The sequence below is a fragment of the Hippichthys cyanospilos genome, chromosome 12, assembly GCF_059441005.1.
Source record: "Hippichthys cyanospilos isolate Australia breed blue-spotted pipefish chromosome 12, RoL_Hcya_1.0, whole genome shotgun sequence".
Lineage (NCBI taxonomy): Eukaryota > Metazoa > Chordata > Actinopteri > Syngnathiformes > Syngnathidae > Hippichthys > Hippichthys cyanospilos.
Window position 1 is genome coordinate 18178096 of NC_142380.1, and position 27541 is coordinate 18205636.

At 37.5% G+C, this 27541-nt stretch overlaps 2 protein-coding genes across 3 annotated transcripts; one reads left to right on the plus strand and one right to left on the minus strand.

Moving 5' to 3' along the window:
- Positions 1-1000: 1000 nt before the first annotated feature.
- gad3 (glutamate decarboxylase 3) lies at positions 1001-22134 on the plus strand. Of its 2 annotated transcripts, none has more exons than XM_088429355.1 (16): positions 1001-1165; positions 1752-1853; positions 3146-3252; positions 3343-3478; positions 3646-3736; positions 6689-6801; positions 12884-12999; positions 13403-13482; positions 13983-14037; positions 15555-15671; positions 18435-18499; positions 18628-18706; positions 18890-19039; positions 20092-20199; positions 20303-20392; positions 20466-22134. In XM_088429355.1, the coding sequence occupies exons 1-16, from the start codon at positions 1144-1146 to the stop codon at positions 20637-20639; spliced, it is 1605 nt and encodes a 534-aa protein (XP_088285481.1). In that variant the 5' UTR covers positions 1001-1143; the 3' UTR covers positions 20640-22134. The 2 variants fall into 2 exon arrangements, with proteins under 2 accessions (XP_088285481.1, XP_088285482.1); XM_088429356.1 differs by having other exon boundaries at positions 20307-20392; positions 20466-20610.
- Positions 22135-22329: 195 nt separating this feature from the next.
- buc (bucky ball) lies at positions 22330-26319 on the minus strand. Its single transcript, XM_088429577.1, has 4 exons — positions 26058-26319; positions 22609-24369; positions 22459-22544; positions 22330-22338 (listed from the first exon to the last, which is right to left on the minus strand). Exons 1-4 carry the CDS (start codon positions 26317-26319, stop codon positions 22330-22332), a joined length of 2118 nt encoding a protein of 705 aa, XP_088285703.1.
- Positions 26320-27541: the final 1222 nt, after the last annotated feature.

Below are 27541 nucleotides of genomic sequence, written 5' to 3' on the forward strand. Positions count from 1 at the left end.
AAAAGGAGGAGGCAGAAGTAAAAAACTTAACATAATAATAACAATAATAATAATAATAATAATAACAACTTTTATCCTCATTTCTGATTTTTGGCTACAGGAGTAACATAACAGGAGCTGACTGTACCATTGCTTGAGACGCATATTGGTCTGGCTCCAGCTCTCTGACCCAGCTATCCATCCAGGTTCAATAACTGCCTGTCTTTTTCAGGTTCATGGTGAGCTGGAGCATATGCCGTCTTATTTAGAGCGAAAGACAGACTCAGCCCTAGATAGGACCAATCGGCACATGCACTATCAAGACAGAAAACCATTCAAATCCACATTGACGATATTTCTGAGTGGAATCTGAAGCCGTATGCTGCCTTCACTGAAATCAGGCAAGTCAATCACTACACCACCAGGGACTCTGGGAGCCCAATTTTCCATAATCTTGATTGAACTACCCACTTTTCAGTTCAACCAGCCATAGACTGGACATCCGCCATGTAATTATTTACTACCTGAATAAATGATTGATAATTCATTTGTGTTTTTGTGTGTTATAAAGCACAAATCATTGGTGTGGGGCGGAGTTCTTCTATCACTAAAATCATCACTTTTGAGGAGACAACCAAAAGAGCAAGTTTGTTCAGCCGTTAGCATTGCATCATAAATGAGAGCAAGCCATTTGCAACACTTTAGATTGGTTGAAAATGAGAGACTAATGTGCTTTCTGTAATATACACGCTGCTGTTATGACAATTTACAATAACATACAGCAATTTAAAAAACAATTATTATTATTTGTGCATATATACAAATCAGAATCTGTCCCTTCTCCGAGCACAAACACATATTATATCTTGGTACCATGCGAAGGGTGTGAGCAATTCTTGTATCATCAGCCCCAACGCTCCCCTCCCCTTGCTTGGATTTTGCTACTCAGAAGTGGCACAACAAAGACCCTTTTATGGTCTCACTCTAGTTAACATTGTTTGCCTGAGAAGAGTATCTACTGCCAATTTCAACCACGGGCAAAGTTCTTCGAAAAAAAAAAGTCACTGAATAACTGATGTGACTTGCAGTGACACATATTTTCGTACTTGTCTTTCACTAAAGCTTGTGTTTTCTTTTATTTTGAAAGCTGACATTGGTACTGACATGGATTTTTTACAGCTGCCAGGTAAGTGTCATTTAATGACATTTTGAACATTTCAAGGAATACTGTGTACGTACATTTGTCAAAGAGAAACCAAAACCTGGGATTGTATTTCAGTCATCTGTCATTTTTGAGCTGTCAGTTTCTGTCATTGTCACTGTCTAATTGCTTTGGAATTTAAATAACTGAATAGAATATCAGTTGAGAATTACTCATGTATGCAGCAAGTCAAAAAAGAAAGGATGGCTGGATGGATGGATGGATGGATGGATGGATGGATAGATAGCTAGATAGATAGATAGATAGATAGACAGACAGATAGATAGATAGATAGATAGATAGATAGATAGATAGATAGATAGATAGATAGATAGATAGATAGATAGATAGATAGATAGATAGATAGATAGATAGATAGATAGATAGATAGATAGATAGATAGATAGCAGTGCTGATAGAAGTATGGTAAGCAGTGATGTTGTCCACTATAATACATTTGAATATTAAACAAATTATTGAGTAGATCCTAGCCACTAATGTCCTTGCTGTGCCCTTAAGATAGACAGCAGGTAAAGATTTGTCACTGATATTGGATGTTTTCCTTTTTCAGACAGTGTCACGGCTAAATCAACTAAAATGGACAAACACCCCGAGGACTCACACAGAGAAAATACACAGACACTTACTGATTTCAGCAACATTTACTGCAAAGGTGACAGTTGACAATTCTATTTCAAGTATTACAATCAAAATGACTTTAAACACCTCACCAATACATACATTTTGAAGGTTTATTGCAGAAATGGTTTCAGGCTTGAAGAGATAAAGACCGAACTCAATAATGACTAATGTGGTTAAACCCAAACCAATGCTTGCTTCTGCCCCGCCCCCAAAATACCCCATAGTAAATAAAGGCGTACTAAATTCTATAATAATATCCTTTAGTCACAACTTTTTATGAAACAATTTAAATATATATATTTACAAAGAAATATATTAAATATATAGTAAAATATAACAACTATTTGAAATACTGTCCATGAATCTTAGTATATAGAAGAAAAAGATTGAAATACACAAGTAAACATAAGTGTAGGTATAGATATTTGATTTTTTCAGAAGTGATGCTGATTATTTCTAGCGAAGACTAACCAATATTTGAGGCAGATAATTATTTTGAGGAAAAGTAATATAGCATTATTGGTGTTAACATTTTGAATAGTGCAAACGTTAATTCTCAACTTTGTAGATTTAACTTGAAGCACATATTTACAGATTGTCAGATATACCACTTGTTGAGGGGAACTTTTTTCCCAATCTTTGACAATAGACATCCTTGTTTTAAATGAATGCAAACAGGAGGGAGCGCTCAGGCTTAGCAGCATTCTTTTATTCGTTAAAGTATTTCCGAGAGGTAAATGGACTTGCATTTATATGGCGCTTTTCTACCTTAGGTAATCAAAAGGATTTACACTGACAAATTATTTATCGATTGATGACACACATTATCAGGAGTAACTGGTGATTGAATCGTGCTCAAGGACACTTCGGCCACTATGGTCGCAATTGTTAATGGACTGAACCCACGAACTCTCAGTTGGTAGATAATCATTAAGCCCTGCCTCCCTATTTACTAAAATATTGCAAAATTACAATATAACAAATTAAAAAAAAAAAACAAAGTGTGCAGGAAGTTCCCAGCCTTTTGATGCAGCATCAAAATAAATATTTGAAAAGACCAATGTGTCAAAATGGGAACTATGATAATCATCCCGGCAGATGATGTGTTATAACACACCTAATGTGGGATAAAACATCCTTTGTTAGGTGTATTATAACACTACATAATAAGTTGCTACATCTTGTCATTTTGGTAATTATTATCAACAGAATAATCAATGCAATGCGTGTATAGCTTATGCAAAAATGATGTCTTCCCTTTCTTCTGGTTGTACAAAATATCCTGTTTAAATGCATATCCTGTATGTTTTTGTACACAAATAGACCTTTTGCCAACTTCAGGAGGGGAAGGGATGACGAGGGAATTTCTGCAGGAGATTGTCAATTTATTGATGAATTACATCAGCAAGTCCTATCAGAGAAATTCCAAGGTGCCCCCCCCCCCAAAAAAAAAAAAACAAAAACACCCCACTAATAAGGAACATTAGTAAGAAAACACAGCAATGCTAATTGTTTTTCAGGTTTTGGATTTTCATCATCCTCACCAACTCAGAGAAGGACTTGAAGGCTTTAGTCTGGACCTGCCTGAAAAACCAGACACTCTTGAGCAAATATTAGTGGATTGTCGTGACACACTGAAATACGGTGTCAATACAGGTGTGCTTTTGTCTTGTGTTTGCCCGAGCTTTCATGGAAGCATTTTGTTTCTTTGTGAGAATGCCTGTGGCAGTTTATGAATCTGATTTGTATTCCTACATCTACTGTTTGCAAAAACAATGCTAACCTACATTTATATATGCATGACCTATGACCTCCCTTTCCAGGCCATCCTCGATTTTTCAATCAACTGTTCGCAGGTCTGGATGTGATTGGTATTGTCGGTGAATGGCTGACTGCTGTTGCCAACACGAACATGTAAGATTCTTATTAAGTATAGTTAACCTTGAGTTAGTCAGACCCAGGTTCAGGGTAAAATGCTTTGCAGCTTACTAATGTGAAAACATTAAGGTTAAGTTTAATTTGAATTTTTTTGACATAAAAAATTGTAAGAAGAAGAACTATGATGCCCCCTCCAACATACTTTACAGTTGGAATGAGACATTTTCTTCTCCAAACTTAATGTTGTGTCTTCATTTCAAAGAACTCCACTTTGGTTTCATTCAAAATAATTTAACGATTGAGCTGGGAAAATCCGCTGTTTGCCCTGTGGGTAGTATAATTTCAATTACACCTTTGACTGAGGGTGAAAGATGTCTTTTACATGAAGACCGGAAATTGGACGCAGAAGCAGACATGATACAGAAGTGAAGTAAAGCCCAATGCACAACGGCGCTCAGCGCATCGTGGCTTGTGAGCAGAAGCATTTTGGAGTGCGGAGGTCGCTGCGCCATCGGCACCAAACATTCAAACCAGTATGAACATTTCAATGTTCAGTCACCAAGTAAAAAAAAAATGCATAAATGTAAAATATAAGATATAAAATATATGTAAGTATTTTTATTTATACTCCTGGAGAGCTTCCGAAATTACTCCCACCCTCTGCATTGATACATAGAAAAATGCATTGAAAAATAAAATAAAATAAAATCCTTAAAACCATTGAAGTTGTCCTTTATAGCCAATACCGTATTCAAGATTCGATCAAGTTAAAAATATTCAATTGCATTCAATTGGTGTAACGAAAAAACTACACTGATTCTCCCACATGCCTACAGAACTAAGCTTATAAGGCTTTCTGAAAAGCATTTTTTGTAGAATAAATAAAAACATTTTGTTCTTTTTTTCAAAGCTTTTAAATGTTGTACTTGTTATAATATGCCTGTTATAACAAAGGTATTTAAAGTAATTTTTAAAGGTATCATTATATTAGTATTATTAGTTTTGTTATTATGACTCATTTTTAATTGTTGAAAATATAATAAAATATATACTTTCATTCAATGTTTTGTAATAGAGGAGTTTGTGTTTTCAGGTGAAGAATGATATATGTAATGCAATGAATCCAACTTAATTACATTAAATTAGGACAAGCAACAGTAATGAGAATTTTGGCTCAAACGATAACATTACTTGAAGGTAAAACGTTCATGTTACACCAATTATATTTAATTATATTAAATATTTCGAAATTGATCAAAATCCTGAATATTGGCTGTGACAGATGACAGTAATATTTTTAAGTTAAGGCCATGTTTTCTTTTTTCATTGTATCTAACACCATCTATTTTGAACTTGGGTTTCAAATTGGACTGAATTTAAACTGGAGCAGACAACTGACACTTGTATCCTCTTAGGCAGAGTTAGAAAAAGTAATCCATGACTTTGTTACATTTCAAATGGAACACTGTGAATGCAGTTAAATTTGGAGTCAGTCAATCCTCTCTTAAGCATTTTCCACTTTCAGCAAAATGCCCCTGCTCGCCTTCTAATTGGTGCTCATAGGACTTTCTCTACTTCATTGAAAATTCGGCAAACTGCTTATTCTGCCATCTTTACATGGAGGCTAGTTCTAAGAGTCACGCCATTCGTAATATATACGTATATAGACAACCTAATATTGTTTTCTAACTCTTTCCAGCTTGATGGAACTAAGCAGTGGACAGTGAACTGAGTCATTTGACTAGCTTTTACTGTGAATGATGCAACATGAGTATCTTTGTAAAAAAAAAAAATCACATCACTAGTGCATGTTATATATAAGGCAAGGCAATTTTAACCAACCCAACAAGTGTTTCCAAAGGGTTCACATTCTTTTTCTTGCTAATGATTTGTCATATTACACATCTTTACCATTGTATTTTGTAATGATACCGTGTTTCCCCGAGTACAAGTCGAGTTTTCTTTCATTATTTTCAACCCCCATATTGGGGGGGTCGATTTATAATTGCACAACTCAAAACCAGACCAATTTTCTCCATGTATCTGAATTTGAATAATATTAATTCAGAAGTGAAATAAGTCATATCATGTCATGTACAGGGCTTAAAATGATTATACAGTATATACATCTAATATATGTATGCATCTGTTTTAGAGTGTTTGCACGAAACATTGCAAAAATGCAAGTTTTGTCAAGTGCCACCTCATTCCCTCTTTGTTGTCAACAATGCTGCGTGCCACAATTATTTTCCAGTGGACTTTGACGCATTCTAAAAAGGAAAAGACGGCTTGACATCCGTTGTCAGTTCAAGACAAAAATGCGAGATCAGTGGCATGCATGGGTGTCAGCATGTTGAGGGTTAGAAATGCAGCAAAGGGCAACCTTCCACGCTCTGATCTCGCTACAGTCGTCACTTGGGTAAAGAAAGCGTCAGCATAGCATTCCTTGAGACCTACATTCAAAAAAATTAGACAGGTCTGAAGAGGACTACCCATGGAAGAGTAATGAAGATGTTGGAACAATTGACGAAGAGGAGGAACAACACTTTCGGGAGTTATACCCATACATTGAAATGGGAGGAGCTATTTGGTGCGTCAGAGAGTGAAAACTAGACAAATTAATATTCAGCTGTGTCAAAAAATAAAGTATTGAAATTTCAAATCATTTTATTGTTGTGACATTATATTAAGCATTTGCGTCTACCCCCACATTACCTCAACAGTATAAGATGTAGAAATGCCTCTAAAAGTAGAGTAATTTCAGCATTTTAATAACACGCACTATGTGAGAGCCATGATCTATATAACTACTAAAGTCAGAGGTAAACTAATAATTGTTTTTGTCAAATTCCCCCAAATTACAGTAAAAAAAAACAAACTGTGTGTGTGTGTGTGGGGGGGGGGAGTCTTGTACTCAGAGAAATACAGTATTTTTTTATATGTCAAAATCTTTTTAAGTTTTATACTCAAAAATATTTTGTTTACTAGGTTTACATATGAGGTGTCACCAGTCTTCACCCTAATGGAAGAAGTTATACTGAAGAAGATGTATAGCATTGTAAATTGGTTGGATGATGAGGGAGATGGTATCTTCTCACCAGGTAATATTTTTGGTTTTTATATGTCACACTTAACTTTTTTTATATCGTACAAGGCTCTGAATATTTTTTTTTGCAGAGCAGTTTTGCAAACCATTGACTTAATTTGATGAGCAACTTTTTAACTATGCAGAGCATTTTTTTGCACATTAATCCCAGGGACCTGAAGCAATGTTTTTGTTGTTATTTATTTATTTTTTTGTGAAAGGACCTGTATTTTAATCATTCTAAAGTTAAATATATGCATACAAATAATGAACTCTTGCTTATCAACAATAAAAGACTAGAAAAGGCAAGACTCTGAGAAAAAAAACGTCTTTTGCAAAAGAGGGAGAGAAAGAGCACCAAGATCTTCCGCTGAGCTTCGTTTTTGTTACAAAGATTGCAAAGAAGGCGGTTACAAGTTTCATAGTAATACTTTTAAAGTAATTGTTCATGTGTGTGTATGTTTGTGTGTGCGCGTAGGTGCCAAAAGTTGTGCAAGATATATGTTTCCATTCATTATATATATATATATATATATATATATATATATATATATATATATATATATATATATATATATATATATATATATATATATATATATATATATATATAATCTTTGAAACATTGGTGCTTTAATTTCTTCTGAAGTATGAGTTTCTTTAATTAGCGACATTTCTAACCAGGAAACTGTTGACTGAAATAGTGACTCTCAACATGTGGCTGCCGCACCTTCTTCCTGACGTTACATTAAAACAGACTGGCCACGAAACAAAAACAAAAAATAAGTGGTATGAGGCAATACAAGGGCCTTCCTGAGCCATCCTGGGTACTTTGCCATCTTCATACATGTCGCAAGCAATAGTGAACCGTCAGGGCCTGCAAGGCCTTCACTGCTGGCCTAACATAACCTTACATTATAATCATAACTATAATAAATCATAATACAGTCGGCCCCCGGTTTACGAACACCCTCTTTTACGAACATTTCGACTTACGAGCGTGGTCCGCGGAGTTTTTTGTCCCCCACTTACGCACAGACCATTCGCCTTACGAGCAATCTGACATGCCGGCCATTGTATTTGTTCATATATTTTCGCCTTGCCACGTCATCAAATTCAGTAGTTAAAGCTTGTCCCGGCAACGAAGACCGATATTGCTCTTACAATGTCACAGTCACTGTCTCAGTCACGGTGTCAGTCACAGTCTCACTCACAGAGATGCTATTGGCCGGCGTCACGTCAATCACAGAAATGCCGATATGCTATTGGCCGAACGCCTTTATCTAGCTTGATGGCACAGCTGGTCGGGACGGAAGGAAGGAGAGAAAATGAGTCAAAAACGGAAGGAAGGAATGTTGTGAAGACTTTGCAAACTTTATCTGTTAGACATGGCTTCTAAAATTGTAAGTGGCGGTAAAGGAAGAAGTAAGAGGATGATGACAATAGAAACCAAGCAGGAGATAATAAAAAAATACGAAGGAGGCGCGTGCATAGTTAACCTTGCTCGTGAATATGGACGGAACCGCTCGGCAATCTTCTAAGGGGAAGACTTTCCTTGCCGGGGGACGGACCTCGCTCGACAACAAAATGGAGAGGCTTCTTCTATAATGGATTAAAGAGAAGGAAATCGCCGGTGATATGTTTTAGTTGAAGAAAAGTTCTTGTTTAAGAAAATGAATAAATAAATTCTGCGGGTTGGTCTCTGCTCACCTCCGTCTCCACTCAGCTCAAGTCATGTCGCCCCAGAGGAAAACGTCATTTATCCTTTGTTTATCCATGCTTGTTATATTAACTGTCCAGTGAATATGGTACTAAATTTAAAATGTGTGTAAAATAGTGATGATTTTAACTATGAATTCGCCACGCGTTGCCAGTCAATGTGCACGTACAATTGACCTCGCTTTGCTACATTAACGAAAGCATCTGCTTATGCATGACACGGTAACGCTGATATGCTATTGCTCTTACAATGTCACAGTCACTGTTTCAGTCACGGTGTCAGTCACGGTCTCACTCACGGAGATGCTATTGGCCGGCGTCACGTCAATCACAGAAATGCCGATATGCTATTGGCCAAACGCCTTTATCTAGCTTGATGGCACAGCTGGTCGGGACGGAAGGAAGGAGAGAAAAGAGTCAAAAACGGAAGGAAGGAATGTTGTTAAGACTTTGCAAACTTTATCTGTTAGACACGGCTTCTAAAATTGCAAGTGGCGGTAAAGGAAGAAGTAAGAGGATGATGACAATAGAAATCAAGCAGGAGATAATTAAAAAAAAAAAAAATACGAAGGAGGCGCACGCATGGCTCGTGAGTATGGCCGTAACCGCTCGGCAATCTTCTAAGGGCTTTCCTTGCCGGGGGACGGACCTCGATCGATTGAGAGGCTTCTTCTATTATGGATTAAAGAGAAGGAAATTGCCGGTGATATGTTCTAGTTTTGAGAAAAGTTCCCGTTTAAGAAAATAAATCAATAAATTTTGCGGGTTGGTCTCTGCTCCCCTCCGCCTCCACCCAGCTTAAGTCACGTCGCCCCAAAGGTAAATGTCCTTTTTCCTTTGTATATTTATGTTATTTAATTTAACTGTACAGTAGGTTATGTTACTCATATTTAATATGTGTATAAAGTCGTGATGTTTTTACCTAAGGTTTTTGCACGCGTTGCACGCATTCACGAATTAACATAGGTTTGGATTGCCAGTCATACGAGCAGTTCGAGTTACGAGCGTAGCCGCTGAACGGATTAAGTTCGTAACACGGGGGCCCACTGTACTTTGTGTCGCCAGGTTGCTTGAAATCTGCCTGAGGCCTGGGCATTCGGAATCCACAGTTGCGGGCTCCTGTGCAGTGTGCAAAGACAAATGTGAACCAGCCCATGTAATTTATAGACAGTTGAAATAGCCAATCGAGTCATAAGTTGGCCATCTAGAAGTGTCATGTTAAATGTGACGTGATTGGATGCTCACTGCAGGGAGGTGGTGCTAAGTTGATCAAACGTGTTTAACATTGAAAAATGTATGTTAAATTAAGTAATTAAAAAAATAAAATAAACAACAACAACAACAAAAAAAACGTTTTGCTCGACCAAGCTACACCATGTTGCTTGGCTGATCTGCATGAAAGGTATAGCTTACAGTGAAGCCAGACCCAAGTACCGTATTTTCTGCACTATAAGGTGCACCTAAAAGCCATAATTTTATTAAAAAGATGACAGTGCGCCTTATAATCTGGTGCGCCTTATATATGGATCAAGATTGAAATTGCGATTCATAGATGGGGAATGAACTGATAAAGTAAGCTTTACCTGTTTCTTTTGTGTACAGTTGAACAAGAGTTGGTCATCTTGAGTTATTATGCTTTTGAGAGTTTAGAGTTATTATTTGAGTTATTATTGTTATAACTTTGAGTATTACTATATTGTGATTGCACTGGAGGAAAAGTTCCCTAATAAATACTAATAAAATAAAACATAAGACAGTTGTCAGAAAGCTGGTTCGTAATCTACTAATAAAGTTTGACTGCTTCTACCGTTGCGCCTTTTAATGCGGTGCGGTGCGCCTTATATATGGATCAAGATTGAAATTGGGATTCATAGATGGGGAATGAACTGATAAAGTAAGCTTTACCTGTTTCTTTTGTGTACAGTTGAACAAGGGTTGGTCATCTTGAGTTATTATGCTTTTGAGAGTTTAGAGTTATTATTTGAGTTATTATTGTTATAACTTTGAGTATTACTATATTGTGATTGCACTGGGGAAAAAGTTCCCTAATAAATACTAATAAAATAAAACATAAGACAGTTGTCAGAAAGCTGGTTCGTAATCTACTAATAAAGTTTGACTGCTTCTACCGTTGCGCCTTTTAATGCGGTGCGCCTTATATATGGAAAAGTTTTAAAATATGTCATTGAGGGTGCGCCTTATAATCCGGTGCACCTTATAGTGCGGAAAATATGGTAAATTTAGCAAAGAAATCTAACCTACTTTTTTTTTTTAACCCACAATGGCTGAAGAAGAGCAAAATGGAAATTGGACAAGACACTACTTTTGAGCATTAGCGTCCATATCAATAGAAAAGTATTTATTATTGGAAATGAAATTCACAGACAAACTCTACAAGCAAGTCATTGAAGTCTTTCTGAGGAATGGATTTTGTATTGAAATAAGTGGGGGACAGCCATTTTGCTGAGTGCAAGTATTTTATTTTAGTTTTCATTTTTCATGTTTTTGTAATTTTATTTAGTTCATATTCAATTAGTGGTAAAGAAATATAAAGATGTTTGTATAGTAAACTGCGATTTGTACAAAATAATTTAGCCTACAATCTTACTAAAGCCTGCCTGCTCTTGGTGGACTTGATAAAACTTCGTGGACAAATAATTTTTAATTATTGTTAATTATTTTCAGTTTTGGCAGTATCACGTATACATTTTAATTTCTGATGCGGGTTTATTGATGTTTAAATGCTCTGAAAAATAGCCTGTGTTGCCCCATAATGCGTACGTGTGGTTTTGAGGGGTATTTATTCGAGTGGAATCACTGAAGGCGTAGGGCTGAAACGCACGGAGTGCCACTGACCGCATGCCATTTTTATCTACTCAGTCATTGCCAGTGCTGAGAGTACAGAATCAGCAATGAATTCTTAGAAATTCATCACTGAAGGAAAATAACACTTTGGGGCTGTTTAGGGTGAACAATAACCATTGTAATGTGGTTAAAATGCTAAAAAGTTGAAAAGATAAAAAGTTCTATTATAAGGCAGTATAACCAGTAATATGGCATTCTTAACTGTTATTATTATCACTACAGTTACTATTGTGTCAATGGCCTTTGAAATGTCCCACTCCCTATGAATGCACCATGTGTCTCAACCTCATGTTAGCAGCTAAAGGGGACGTTTCAGACAATGACAGTGTGACTGACAGATGTGTTGATGTGGGTAGCTATATAATGTAATGGCAGTTACTTGGAATAAAGGAGTCAAGCTAATTGCTGCTTTGAGAGAAAATTTCAAAATAAAGGCCTACTTAGGCTATTTTGTTGACGTCAGGGTATTGTTTGGTGTGTTCATTTCTGCAATTGGCCATCATGTTGCGTTGGTGTGTTAGGCAGAGGAAGGCAACTTACAGTAGATTTTTTTTGCTTTGCCGACATTCGTCAGAGTCCGTCCTCTTTCCGTCATCATCGGTCCATCAGTTTTTCAAGCCATACGATACTGTAATTGTCGGTCTGTGAGTCCATCTGTGTATTTTTGTCGAATCTTCTGCAACCACTTGAGGGCCACATTTGATAATTTTTCTCCTGGTCGGTCAACGGTCAGGCGCTGGTCTACTTCTTCTGCACTCATACTAATTATTTGTTGTTTTTTTTTTTTTTTTTTTTGTCAAATCAGCAAATCAGATTGAGCCAATCAGGGAAAGAATGCGAATCTGTTCTGCATTCATTGGTTACTTGAAATGCATCCCAGAATGGTCTTATCAGCAAGAAACCTGAAACCAGGACTAAGAAAGGGTGCAACCACAACTAAGCCCATTGGCATAATAGTTGTCCATTAGCGACACGCTGATGGACTGTCTGTCAGTCCCGATGTAGGTCAGGTCATGTTATGTTATGTTGTTGTCACCTCCCTGATTTTTAAGAGTGCCTCAAGTAAACATAAATGCATGAAACCAAGATACAAACACTTTTCTTTTAAGAAGCTGCGTTACTCAAAAACTTAAATTGATAACATCCTTCCATGCTTATATGACCAAGGTGGGTTTCTCTCCTCTTTTGTTTGACATCGTTACTGTTGTAGCAAACATGAAATGTAAATTGATCATGCAGCTTTCGCAAGAATGAAAACATTATTTCAGAGAGCAATGCACGTACCATGTGCAGCCCGAACCATGGCAATTGTTAACAAAACCTGGCACTCTTGAACACGAGTTAACTCTTGCTCAAAAACCATTTGGGCACTTGATTCTCAGTTTACGGATTCCATGGGTATACCTGAGACGCACAGTCCTTAAATGACTTCACAAAGAGTGAAGTGAAACAATGTATTGCAAGCTTTGTACAATACATATTATACTGTATCTTTTCTTTTTTTTTTCATAAAGGAGGGACGATCTCTAACCTATACAGTATGCTGGTGGCAAGATATTACTTCTACCCAGAAGTGAAGACGAGAGGAATGGGAGCTCTACCCCAGTTGGCCCTCTTCACTTCTGAACATGTAATCAATCATATTGTTTGCATCATCAGTAATGTAAATGCCACACAATACAGATAGACATCCAGGGGTGCTTGATTGGAAAATGAAGAAAACAAGGTTTCTCATTATTTTGCTCACAACCCAAACATGTAAGTATGCAATAAGGGGAATAAATCAGTGGTCAGAGCTGATTTGGGTTGGGAATAGAGAATTGGGAAATAAGTGAGCCCAGGTTCGTACGTACGGTTTAGATTCAGTTTCTTTTGAATTCATTTGCTGGCTGTATTTCATCCTCAAAAGCAAATAACCCAACAAAGAAATTGTTTTATTTCAACCACATATAAAGTAGATTTTAAGCCATTCTTTACGTATGTCCCTTGAGTCAGACGGCTAAAGATGAATGACTGTGGTTTTGTCTTTACAGAGTCACTATTCAGTCAAAAAGTCTGCTGCAGTTCTCGGTCTGGGCATTGAAAATGTGTTTGTAGTGAAATGCGATGAAAGGTATGTGACGTTCACAAAATGTGAATATTTGTTTAGAGACTATTATAGTTCATGGCACTGTAGATGTTTGCTCACCTGTGCTATCTTTTTGTAATTGGTTGTGCACATTCAGGATTTATTGTGATCTTTATAGCCACTTTACTAAATTTGTTGTTAAAATGATAACAGCATGAATACAGACCTGAAATGAGAGTCCATTATATGAGATGATAGAGCTGGTCCTAATGTAATGTGCAAGTAAAAAGCAAACAAACAAAAAGGCTCCTATACTTGGCTACTGTTTGTTTTGACACAGATACAGGCTGTGTATTTGATCTATTCATATTCAAGTGATCATAACAGTGTGGCCAACCAAGAACTGGTCTATTGTTCTCTTCATATTTTGTTCACGTATTTGCAGACAAAGACAGCGATCAGGGAGTTGCAATACAATAAAATACGATACCACATGTACAGAATGTTGTATCGACAGAAATGTTGTCTGCTTTGGTGCTTTTTAGAGGCAAAATGATTCCAGAAGATCTTGAGGCTTCCATTCTTACAGCTGAAGAAAAGGTAACATTGAAAAGCCAAACTGTCAAATTGTCTTAAAGGGCCTGTATCATGTGAATGCAACTATTTGGAGCTTCTACCCATGTTAATTGCTATTTCCTTACCAAAAAACACTTCCAAAGTGGTGTTTTCCTCCATTCAAGCATCTCTGAACCTGGTTATTCCTGCGCTCTGAGTACCCGTTTTGCCCGATCAGAGAAAATGACAGGGTCCTCACTTTGTTGAGTACTACCCTCGGACCACCCATGCAGACTAAATACATGCCCACATTATCATACCAGTCAAGAATCTCGAGACAATAATCTCCAAGGACTATGATATTTGCAGATAACATTGTGATCTGTAGTAAGAGTAGGCAACAGGTGGCGGAGAAGCTAGAATGGTGGAGGTTGGCCTTGGAAAAGAGAGGAATGAAGGTTAGTTGCAGCAAGACAGTATATGTGTGTGAATGAGAAGGACCAAAGTGAAAGAGTGAAGATACAGGAAGAGGAGATATAGGTAGAGGATTTTAAGTATTTAGGATCAACAGTCCAGAGCAATGAAGAGCGTGGAGGATTTTAAGTATTTAGGATCAACAGTCCAGAGCAATGGAGAGCGTGGAAAAAAGGTGAAGAAGCATGTGCAGGCAGACTGGAACAGGTGGAGAAAAGTGTCAGATGTGATGCGTGACAGAACAGTTTCAGCTAAATTGAAAGGAAAGGTGTACAGGACTGTGATAAGACCAGCGATGTTGTTTGGCCAGGAGACACCGCTGCTGCGGAAAAGACAGGAGGCAGAACTGGATCTAACAGAGATAAAGATGCAGAGGTTGTCTTTGTGCGTGACCAAGATGGATAGGGTCAGAAATGAATACATCAGAGGGACAGCACATGTTGGAGTTTTGGGAGATAAAGTCAGAGGAGCCAAACTGAAATGGACTGAAATGTCCAGAGACGAGATAGGGAATATGTAGGTAGAAGGATGCAGTATTTGGAATTGACAGGCAGGAGGTCTAGAGGAAGACCAAAGAGAAGGTTCATAGATGTAGTGAAAGAAGACATGAAAGTAATCAGAGTGAGAGATGAAAATGCAGGAGACAGGCTTAGATGGAGGCAGTTGATACGCTGTGGTGACCCCTGAAGGAGACAAGCTGAAAAGAGGAGGAGGAGGAGAAGAAGAAGTAGAGGAAGAAGAAGAAAAAAAAGAAAAACAAGAAAAAATGGAAGAAGAAATGGAAGAAGAAGATGATTCTCCTATGGAGACGTCATGGAAAGGGCACCACAAGGTGAGAGGCAGGGTTTCAGGGAGCCAGAATCATACTTCTGGATTTGAAGTATAGTCATAAGTGTAGTCATATTTCATAAGGAGCCGAATTATCAAAAAAGTGATATATTAAAATCATATACACAGGCTACCTATAGTTAACTAGAAAGTTTAAGATACCAAGATACAGGCCCTTTAATAGTTAGGATGTTGCCCTTACATGATGTGAAACAATGTGAAATTCGATACATTTTTAAACGTACAATTCTTTTCTGCAGAACATGGTTCCATTCTATGTGAATGCAACATCAGGCACGACCGTGTATGGAGCTTTTGATCCCCTCAATGCCATAGCAGACATCTGTCAGAGACATACTTTATGGATGCATGTTGATGTAAGACTATTATGCTATTTAACATCATTTTCTAATTCAATAATAACAAAATAAACCATTAAAGTAAGTAAACTTTCATATATTTTTATATATTTCATTGAAATGTTATTGCCAACAACAGTGGGCACTTGGTCAGCACTGACGGACTGTCCATCAGTCTGTCACAGACTGCCTGTTTTGCCAACCAACCAACAAATTGCAGGAATGGTCAAAAAACAGTGAATTAAAAATGTCAGAAGTCCCATTTTCGTCCATTGTTGTAAATGTTGGACGGACATTGTGTCAGATGTCCATCAGTAGTCATCCCTACATCCTTTTTGCTTCCTGAAATACAAGTCAACTGCATTTCATGTTTGTCTGCCATATTGCTGCAATTTTAGAGTACAAACTGCAATCGCTCTATATTCATTGTGACAATAGTCACTTAACAGAGCCACCAAGCAGTAAGGCAATATGTTCAGTTGAGTGAATGAACTGCATTGGTTCAATTCACTTCTTGTCATTCATAGTTATAACTTGGCTGACCTTACTGGAGATTTCATTGTACTGTAGTGGCTACATTTCTTAGTCCTGGTTTCATGAACCAAAAGTCATATTGGACACAATCTTGCTGACCAAACGTTAAAAGTAATGTTTAGAATTAAGTGTTAAAGAGATTTTTTTGTGTTATATTTACTTGGCAACACTGTCATCCAACGGTCACAGTTATCACCACAGTGCTCAATTGACTTCTTATTAGATACGCACTACTCAAGGGTGTTGGCTTCCTATATAAAAGCAAACAAAAAAACTATTGGACGAGAATTTTATTTATTATTTTTATTACTATTTTAAAAGACTATAATTCTAATCCATGGCACCAAAAGAGTTAATTTACTTTGTTTTCATGGCACACCCATAATTACTGTTTTCTGTTTCAAGTGCAGTACAACAGTAGTTACAGTTAGTTAACTTTAGTTCAGAGTTAGTTAATTTTAAGTGTTTGTTAACTTTAAGTGTTCGTTAACTTTAAGTGTCAGTTAATTAACTTTAAGTGTAAATACAAGCGCAGATAAAAAAATATGAGTGCAGCGTGACTTACATGTTTGGATGGGGAGGATGTCGATGGAAGTTCAGTTCTCATTTTACCTCAGGAAAGTGTTGTGTCCCTGGGACTCCCAATTCTAAAAAAAATAGGTCACGACAGAAATGTATAGAGTCCCAAAAATTGCACAGTAAAAAGGACAAAATTAGGAGCGGGAATCTTTTTCTCGATTTGGGGGGGGGGGGGGGGGGGGGGGGGGTCTTTGATTCAATTTAGAATTGATTTTTGATTCAAAATGATTCTATCAAAATTATTTCTGCTTTAATGTATTGATGTGGAAAGAATCATCACACAACTTCAGTCTGCTTTACAACACTGAATATAAAAAGGGAAATACTCTTTTTTTTTTTTTACATACTAGGTTTTGATTTGTAAGACACATGCCTTTTCCCCCCAAAAGAACATGAGGACAGCTACTGTTTGAAGTTAGCTAAATATTTTATATATTTTACATTATAAAAATATTGTCCGAATGAAAAAAATATTAATATTTGTCAGTGCATTTATGACAAACGAGAGATGAAAATAAACCTTTTCATGTGAGCTTATAAATTATATGTGCAAAGTATTCAACGGTGTACTAGCGTCTTCATCTCTGAGCATATGGGGAGAATTATCGTTCACAATTATAACAAATGATTTCATTACAGTGGGTCCCCGGTTTACGAGATTAATCCGTTCCGGGGTTGGGATCGTAATGCAAATTCGCCATATGGCGGGCAATCCAAACACATGTTAATTAGCTAATGCATTTAAAACCCCAGGTAAAAACATAAAAAATGTATAAACATATTAAAAATTGGTATCAAAATAGTATAGTAAGTGCTACTTATATATAGCATACACGCATACAATTAAATAACATTATAAATTGAAATATAAAGGATTCATATACCTTTGAGTGCCACTTGTTATGGCCAAATTCCCTGGTAATGTTAGTGTAGGCTAGCTTAGTTCATATTTCTTGATTATCTCCAGCTTCGTTTCCATATAAATCATCTTCTTACTTCTCTCTTTAACATCGCTAGCAATCATGGGACTCATGGATAATCAATTCAAGTTTGAATTGAGCACTAAAATGCATAATAAATACAATATTACACTTTAACTCGATATACTGTTAGCATCCTGTCTCGAATGATATCGCAAACGCTCAGTGAAAGTAGTACAAGCATAGTTTTGGTAATTTACAGAGGTAACTCAAGGCGAAAAACCAGGAGTTGAACGTGAGAGCGTGATTGGCTAAGGCAGCCAAAGATAATATGTCACATCGAGAGCAGGTTCCTGCTTTAGGCTAAAATTGCCTTGTGTGAACCAAGTGTTTTGCAATACCCCTATAAAAAAAAGGTTGCATCGGGAGGATCCACGTTGATTTGAAAGTATGCGTCTTATGACAAAAATTATGCATCTGGGACGCAGGAATGCAGGCAAAATGGAGCACTGGAAGTTGGTGGCAATTGGGGGAGGCGACGGATTTGCCTACCTCTGATTGCTAATTTTTTAGTGGTTTATTCAGCTACCTACAGTTTGGAGGTCCCTGCTCTAAAATTATTAACTGCTGCACCATGTCTGTGAAGTGGGCACTCGGAGACCACCTTCTAACCCCAATCGTGTAGCTTAAAAGCAGAACCCGCGACTCTATTTTATGTGTACCACCTGATTTTTTTCTCTCCTTCCAGGCATCATGGGGCGGAGGCCTACTTTTGTCAGAGAGACACAGGATGAAACTCCAGGGAATTGAAAGGTAGTAACATTACTAAACAGAACATATCATACAGTACTGTATATGTTTGTTCTCTGGTATGTCCTGTGATGGGACCTCTGCTGAAAGACAGACGGTATGAAAGCATTGAATAAACAAAATGCTTTCAGAGCGTGGTCAGTAACATGGAATCCTCATAAGATGATGGGTGTTCCCCTGCAGTGCTCAGCGCTACTGATAAAGAAGAAAGTAAGAAACTAACAATCTGCATTATGCAAATATGCATTATCTCGGGTGAGAAGTGAGCATTAAGCAACAAGAAAATTAATGTTCTGATAATCTTTTTTGACTTGGATGATCAGTGAAATACAGCTCCATAATTGAACCAAAATATTGTACATGTCTTCATAACGGTCTTGTTCTTGTCCACAGGGCCTCTTGCAAAAGTGCAATGAATTGGGGGCCCCATACCTTTTCCAAAAAGATAAATTCTATGATGTGAGCTATGATACTGGTGATAAGAGTATCCAGTGTGGCAGACATGTGGATGTCTTCAAACTTTGGCTCATGTGGAAAGCAAAGGTATTAGTGTGCTCAGAATAACCACAAAACAAGAACGCAATGAAAATGATTGTTTGATTTTTTTTTCCACTGAAATGTTTGACCACGGTTTATGTGAGAAGTTACTCGGCTTAAACTTCCATATTTCCCGTTTTATTTTATTTTATTTTACCAGTTTTTTATTTCGTCATGCTCAGAAAACAACCGGCAGGTGCAAATCGTCGGTAATAACCTAAACAATGTCAAACATACGATAACAGGTTTCAAACAGATATTTTCAAAATAAAGAAGCATGTCTGTATAGCAATATATATCTATAAATATGATATACATACATGGACAGATCAAGAATATATTTACTTTCTAATCAATGAACCAGTCTTTTCTCTAGTCAGCACGAATGCTGTGCAGTTTGCTGCAACACAACTACATTACCAATGATGCTTGCAATACTGAACAATAAGCAGTACAATATATCAAAGAATTATACAATCAAAAAAGTTGATACATTAATGCAGCGTTTTCCTAGTGAAATGAGATATTAATTCGTCTTGAGGTCTCTTGGAATATACAGTAGTTTGATCAGACGCAGTGCTTCTGGATTTTCTGTTAACATTTACCTGTAGTGTGTACGGCTCAGTAGTGCAGTTTAACATGCCCATCTCACTTATGGGACCCAAATTCAAATCCAGCTGGCTCCTGCCTTCCTTTCCTGTGTGGAGTTTGCATGTTATGCCCAAGCCTACATGGATTCTTTTTGGGCACTCCGGCTTCCTCTCACATTCCAAAAACATGCATGACAGGTGAATTTGACACGCTAAATTGTCCTTAGGTTTCAGTAGGTGTGTGAATGGATGTTCATCTGTGTGCAACGCAATTGGCTGACACAGGTGAGGGTGTCCCCTACTGGCTGCCGGAAGTCAGCTGGGTTAGGCACCAGCAAGCCTGCAACCCCTGTGAGGATAAGCGGCTACACAAAATGGATGGATGGATTTAACTGTAGTTTTTCACCATGTTCTTTTTGGGATGCTAAAAAGTATGATTGCCTTAATTTTTTCCCCTTCTTGCTCCAGGGTACTGAAGGCTTTGGAGCTCAGGTCAACAAGTGCATGGGAAATGGAAAGTATTTATATGATGTGCTGCAAAAAAGGAAGGACTTCGAACTTGTCCTTAAAAACAAAGTAAGATTGGTTTTTATGAAACATGTCTTTAGCGAACAAAACAGCACAATCAAAATATCTGATACTTTGAACCGTTTGTGTTTTTTCTCTGCTTTTTGCACAGCCAGAGCACAGCAATGTGTGTTTTTGGTATATTCCTCCCAGTCTGAGAAGCATGCCAGCTGGCACTGATCGAGACAAGAGACTTCATCAGGTTTGTAGAGATGACACAAATGTTTTATTTAACCATGGCTTAGAACCAGATATTAAGCCTCACTTGATTTCAGGTAGCGCCTCAGATCAAAGGAAGGCTGATGGAAAAGGGCTCTGTCCTGATTGGTTATCAGCCTACAAGGACCAAAGTCAATTTCTTCAGATGTGTTTTTGCCAACCCTGCTACACAGCATGAGGACATAGACTTTCTGGTGGAAGAGATAGCCCTACTGGGGCATGATTTATGACAGAGTGGCTCATTTTAGATTTATATTTAATTAATCATGCTTCTGTCTGCTTTGCATTGGTATTAAGTCTGATTATAGGTTACTGCTTATGTCTCAGTGTCCAGTCTCTAAACAGTTTACCCCCACTGTACAATGGGGCCTGAGGTAAATATTGTGACATGGTCTTACTAAGAACCAAAATCTTTACCCCCCCGCAAAAAAAAAAAAAGAAATGCAAAGTGTAACTTTGGTATTTTAGCCAGAAACCTGAAGTCAAATCAACGTTTAGCAGGCCAAATAAAATGTGGCCATGAGTTTGACACCTATACACTAATCGCAATACTTTAAAATGTAAAACCATGCTAAAATCTCTTAAAGTATCAGTTGATTTGTCGGAAAAGAAGGAAAACTAGAGCAGTTAATGCTGCAAAGTGATCAAAATGGGCACACATTTTCAAGTATAATTTTAATAGCATTTAATGTACATATCTTTAAAAACATTGTCAAACTGTTGAAGCGTTAGTATTATAAGTGTTCTCCATCTCCACCTTGAAGAAAATGCAAGCAGATGTCATTTTAGTAGCATGTCAGAATCATTGATTATTGTACCTATTGTATATGCAGAATTAAATGAATGCCATTGTTTAAAGTTCCATGAAAATAAGGTAGCACCGTTCTTAGTTAAGTGCTCTGGGTTGAGCATGAAATATTTCTGTATAACTCAACTCATACTGACCCAAAACGTGGTTACCTTTTGATTTTGCCTCGCCACTGTATCGATTCCTCACCATCGTTGTACTTCTCTGGGTAAGAAAATGATTTCACATTAAAGTCATGTATCTGTGAAATTACCCTTGGTTTTCATACATGCAACCATGATCTGCAGTCTGGCATGTCAGTTTCTAATCACTTCAATGAAGTACAAGAGCAGAATACAAAATACAAAGCGACTAAAATAATCTTGCAACCAAAATGCCCACATAATTTCGACTACACAAACTGTTGCTTGGGAGTCATGCTGCTACAAACAATGTAATTTTGTTCTGAAATCACAATGGCCTATTCAGTGTGCTAAAAAGCGACTTAACCATGGCGACATTGTACAGCGCCAGTTGCGAGTGTTTAGCACAGCGTGTAGCATAAATTGACAGTTAGCTTGCAGCACTCAAGTGCTCCAAAGTCAGTTTAACCCATGTGCAATATTTTGTCCAATCATTTGATCTTGAGACATTTTAGAAAGGGAAAAGGTTGAAAGACACAATGAAGCTGAAATTTCACCCTGAAGGTGACAGTTTAAAATCGCCTTACCTTGGAAGGTTGTGAGTGTGGAAGAAAATGATCAAAAAGAGGTCAAAGTAAGGCACAAGTTAAAGATGTAACTGATGCTGCCAGCTGCTATTCTCACTGATCACGTTTGAACAAACCAGACAGCAGTGCTCATTTTACCTCTGTGAACTTGCGATACTAAAAACTATGGGTCTCGACAGAAATGTTTGGTGTCCCCAAAAAAAAAAAAAAATAAAATATATATATATATATATATATATATATATATATACATATATACACACACACACACACACACACACACACACACACACACACACACGCACGCACGCACGCACACACACACACACACACGCGCGCATACATACATATAATTTTAAGTCTTTTTAAATGGCATATTCCCTCTTTTGCATTTGAATTAATGCTATTCAAACTATTAACAAACAAATAGGGTCTGTATTGAGTTATGCAGTTATAAGACAACCCCCCCTAATATGGGCGTTAAAAGTGAAGAACACACAATGCCATTTTTCTGAAAGTGAAATAAACATACCAATCCGTTTTTCCATGGACCCCATTTCTTCAGATTTTTCTGCAGTCGTCCATTGGAGACTCCTTCAGCTCTGCCTTTTCGTGCAGCTATACATAAGCACTTGTTAAACATACTGTAGTTAAACAGCTGGTAAACTTTGTGTCAGATTACCTCGATGTTTTCCCTTTGCTCCCGTGTTGGGTTTCAATTCTTCAAATGGACATTTAGCTTCATGGAATTTATTACAATGGCATCCAATGCAAAAACAATATCCTAGGTTGCCATTAGAAAATTCAGCTGTTTTGGGGTCAGCCACAGGAAGATAAAGGTGATAGTTGCTCATATGACAGTTTTCAGGGCTTCCCACCACATCAGTTGTTTCCTCAGACTCTCCATTGAGAGACGACTGGTCTGTAGATGGGATGTTTTCCGCTGCTAAAGTGCTTGAGGAAGGAGTTCTGTTTTGGTCAGCAGTGCAAGGGATTTTAGATTGTTGAATACATGTATTCTGGTTTGGGTTTTGATTGAGCACAGGTTCAGGGGACTCATGTGACTCTTTTGGGGGTGCACCATCAATGTGTGAAAAAGTCGAAAGGTCATTTTGTGAAGGAGGTATACCAGGGTCTTGCTTTGACAATGTAGTCATTTCAGGGGTTTCAACCAAATTCTCTTTTGGAGATTGTGCCAGATTTGCTTTATCAGCTGGGGTACTAAACACAAGACTGTCTGTCATTGGCGCAGAACCTGAGGACAATTTTAGACCCTGGTTCCCATCATAGTTAGCTTTAAAAACGTCATTTTGATTTGACAGCTCATCTTTTTCTGGGTCCTCTGTTTTCTCAGCAACCATCCATGTCTGAAGCATATCATTACGCTTAAGCCATTCCTTATTCGGTATAAAAGGTGCTAAAGATTCCACGGACCACACAGATTCATTCAAATTTTTCTCCTCTCGGAAAGTACTTAAAGGAAAGTCATAAGGAACAGAAGCATTTTCATGTGGATGCGTAAACCTGTCATTTTCTTCATTGTTTTGAAATCCATCAGAATCATTCAAGGAATGTGCACCTCCATTCTGGTCATCTGTTGACTTTTGGGAAACATGCCCTTCTACTTCGCTCTCTCTTCTGGATCCCAGAAATATAAGGCCAACCTTCCGTTTAGTCGCACTACGACAAACGGGCCTTTGGCCATCTTGAGTAGTGTTGGAAACCAGCTGATCCTTGTGAATAAATAGCTTTTCAGATGCTTGCAGTGTGCGACCTCGGTAGTGCATCAAAAGGTCACGGAGAGAAATATGCCCATTATTAATACCCTCTTCTTCTTCTTGTGATTCAGGGTTTGCACCATCGCGAGGCCTCACTGACCATGTATTATTACTATAGTCATTCTTGAAGGATTGGGCATGTTCCCGATTGACCATGTCTGCAAGCCTACTCTGTCTTTCGGACGCCTCACAACACAACTCAATGCCCTTGTTTTTACAACACAACTCAACGCCCTTACTTTCTAGAGGACGGGAATTGCTTTTTCTGGTACTGTGACAATCCATGTCTACATAACTGCCTGGTAAAGTACACTTTTCAACCTCAGCTAAGTCTTGTTTTTGTGAGCTCGAACTGCAGGATGGAGAACATGAAGCAGTTCCTCTCCCTGAATCTGAAACTAGATGCACGCTGCCCTCTTTGTCACTATTTGAACCTTCCATAGGTTCTGTTTGGACCTCAGAGTTGGTGGTTTCTCTACTGCTGAAAGTATAAGGAGAGCGAAATCTTCTCATCTGGTTTGGGTTCTGGTACAGCGTGCTTTGAGCATTGACCATTGGGTGCAGAAACTGTCTGTAGTCAAGTGGTTGAACTTGAGGGTGGGGCATGACGTATGCTTGTGCCTCAAAAGGGAGATGAGGGAAGTGGGGCATAACCATTCCATAACCTGAGATATGAAAAGAAAAAGGTTAAAATGTTCATTTTAAAAAGCTGTTAAATTATAAACAGTATTAAACAGTAAAACATAGCAAGATACAGTGGTAACCTGCCATCCTTCATGTATTTCATTGATTGTCATTGGATAGTCCATTCAAATACCAGAGCTGTCAACAAAGCAGGTCAACTAGTGCAGTGGTCCCCAACCACTGGTCAGCGGCCCGCACCCGAAATAATGTTTTAGAATTGATTTGATTAAACAGTTAATTCATTTGTGCTTTGTTTGACTAGAGTTTTGTTTTTTGGCACCGCCTCTGGCCGTTGTTGATATTACATTTTGTAGTGAGAAGAGTGGTGTGGTTTTGAGATCAGTCGGTGACGCACACGTCATTTTGTTTGTGAAATGTGTCCCACGACTCTCTAAGTTGTATTTTCTTTGTAAGAATGTTAATGTATGATATGCCCCAAATTTTTTTGTTTGTTGATCCAAAAACTTGTAACTGAGGATAACTCGCTAGTTAATATTAGTTCTTATCGTCATCATGTTATATTGTACTGCCCTGTATGCGTTTAACTCGTTCGTTCCCTTGAAATTAATAGCTTTTGTAATTCAGTTTTATGATTGACTTAATGCAATTTGAGTAAATTTTTGTACATTTTGTGTTTCTGAATAAAAAGAGCACTTAATGTTTGGCTTAAATGATTTATTTTTGTTTGTTTTGTTTTTACAATGGTGGCCCTTGGAAATTTTGCTTTCTAAAAGAGGACCCTGACTTAAAAATGTTTGAGAACCCCTGCATTAAATTATCATTTACACAGAGATGGAAACTAAGGGATGTAAAACAAATAGCCCTCACTGAAATCAATTTTTACAATGACTCTTACAGGGATGGTTCCATCAACATAATTCATTTGAGCAAAAGTCATTTGTCACTTACACAACTAAGGCCAAATAAAAAGCAATGTTTTGCTAAGCTTAATTTACTAGATAATGGCTTTTTTTTTTGCAATTACTTAACATGTAGCTCAGAAACTGGTTTGCATTTACCGGCTAAGTGATTGTCACGATACAATTTTACGGAGCCCATTGATTGCTTGAACGACGTCACCTCTTTGCTGAAGGGAAGGCATCACAGAACGCTTCGGCCATCTACTGTACGTTTAAGTGATTTTTTTTTTCCATTCAAATCGGACTTAATACGAGCACATCTATAGATACGTTATTCTAAATATTGCTTTTTACTTTAGGCCTGTACAATGAATAGGTTGAGCAATATGTTATTGACAGTCTTAATTGAGATTTCAACATGATTCAAAATCCATCTGTTATTCATAAATGCCTATTTGCTACTTTACTGCATAATCTGACTAATTTGCACTCCCATACTTAAAAATATGAGGCAATGTCAACATTTCTCAAAGGTTTGGGAGAGCCAACTGATGACTAGACATTTCCGCCATGCAGAGTCCATAATTTTTAAATGTTGTTTCTAAAATTTGATCCGCCTAAAATGTTTAATTTCTAAAATGTATCCCACCAGACTTATTTTTTTTTCTAATATGCTTTTAGGTTCTAAAATGTTTTTGAAAATTATTCTCACTCAGTCCGCCTACAATGCTGAGTACAAAGCCCACTTCTGTTTGTTTACCTCACATAGAGTATACATGTATAAAGGAAAGAAAACTCTTCGTACACACCCATGCCTGGAAAGCCACCAAACGGGTTGTAGGACAAGGGTATGGGCCACTGGTAATGAAGAACAGGCGGCGGAGGTGGAGGAGGGACATAGAAGACTGCCCGTGAAGACATATGAGGATGGGGTGTTGATCCTGGGTCTTGGCTTGAGCCTTGTGCTTCTGGGTCCGGTTGTCCAGTGTTTGGTACACTACCGGTGGCAGGAAAGTGCCGCGCCCTCTCTCGTTGCGTGCGGGCATTTAGGGGCCTGTTAACGGTTGCCATGTGGATCTGCACAAAAACACAGTTAAAAAATACAATTTATCAAACTCTTTTGGACCAGTGCAAGAGTAGACAAGTTTTCAATTCGTTAACACAATTCAGTCGTACTCATATGCAAACAACTCAAACAAACCAATTTTGAGTCGTACTCATATACGAATTGTAAAGAAGCATACGTTTTTTTGACAGATGTCTTACTCCATACAGTTGCAGTCAACTTGTTTTCTGGGTCTGGTCAAATGCTATTCACAAGCTCAGACATGATTCGTTGTTATACGAGTATTTCATTTACTGTTGCCAGAAAGTGGCAAACAAAAAGAAAGTGTTTTGAAGTTTTAAATATAGATGAAAAATAATGATCTAAGTAGAGTTCAGTAAATCTTTCATTTGAATGGTGAGTTTATATCAGAGGGTGTGGATTAAAAATTGGAAAGAAAATTTGGGGATTGATATACTCTAAGAAATTCAGTGGATGAATGACTTAAACATAATGATGCATTCAAATGCCTTGGTAATCAAACAGTAAGGCATTTTGTCTACCAATGCGAAGGCAAAGACTGAGGTTTTATGGTATGATGCAGTGCAGTTTTCTTAGAGTACAAGTTCAAGACTGAATAATCATTCAAACAAGGCATTTGTGTGAATCCAAATCTTAACTACATTTCAGAATTATCTCTTAGAAATTGTCACCTTGTGCAAAATAATAAAAAAAAAAAAAGGCTCTCAATTTTGCAAACTATATGCAACTATTTCACAGTGAACAAAAGAATACACTAATATTTCCAAGAATCAGCTCAAACTTGTAGAACACGGTACCTCACCAAACCTTAATGATCTGATTAAGTCAATATCAGCCATGATTACCTTGAAATTGCATTGAAATGTTGGAAAAAAGTTGATCAAACAAACGTTGCCCAAAACATTTAAACATTGTGTTTCTTAGTTCAATAAGTATATATAGTTTTGTTTTTTGCTTTTTGTTTTTTTTGGTTGAGTGGTTACTAACTTGCAGTCGTAATAAACTATGCACCTAAACACTTAAAATGGCACAATTTTACATCATAATTATGAGATTTTTTTAATTTATTTTTTTACCTGGCAACCGTTTCGAGGATGAGTCAATAATACGGGCTGTCACTTAAGCAAAATCAAATGAAAGTTTACAAACCACAAAACACACACACCTGAATAAGTAACTGCTCGTCAAACATGTGTGCGGCGCTTC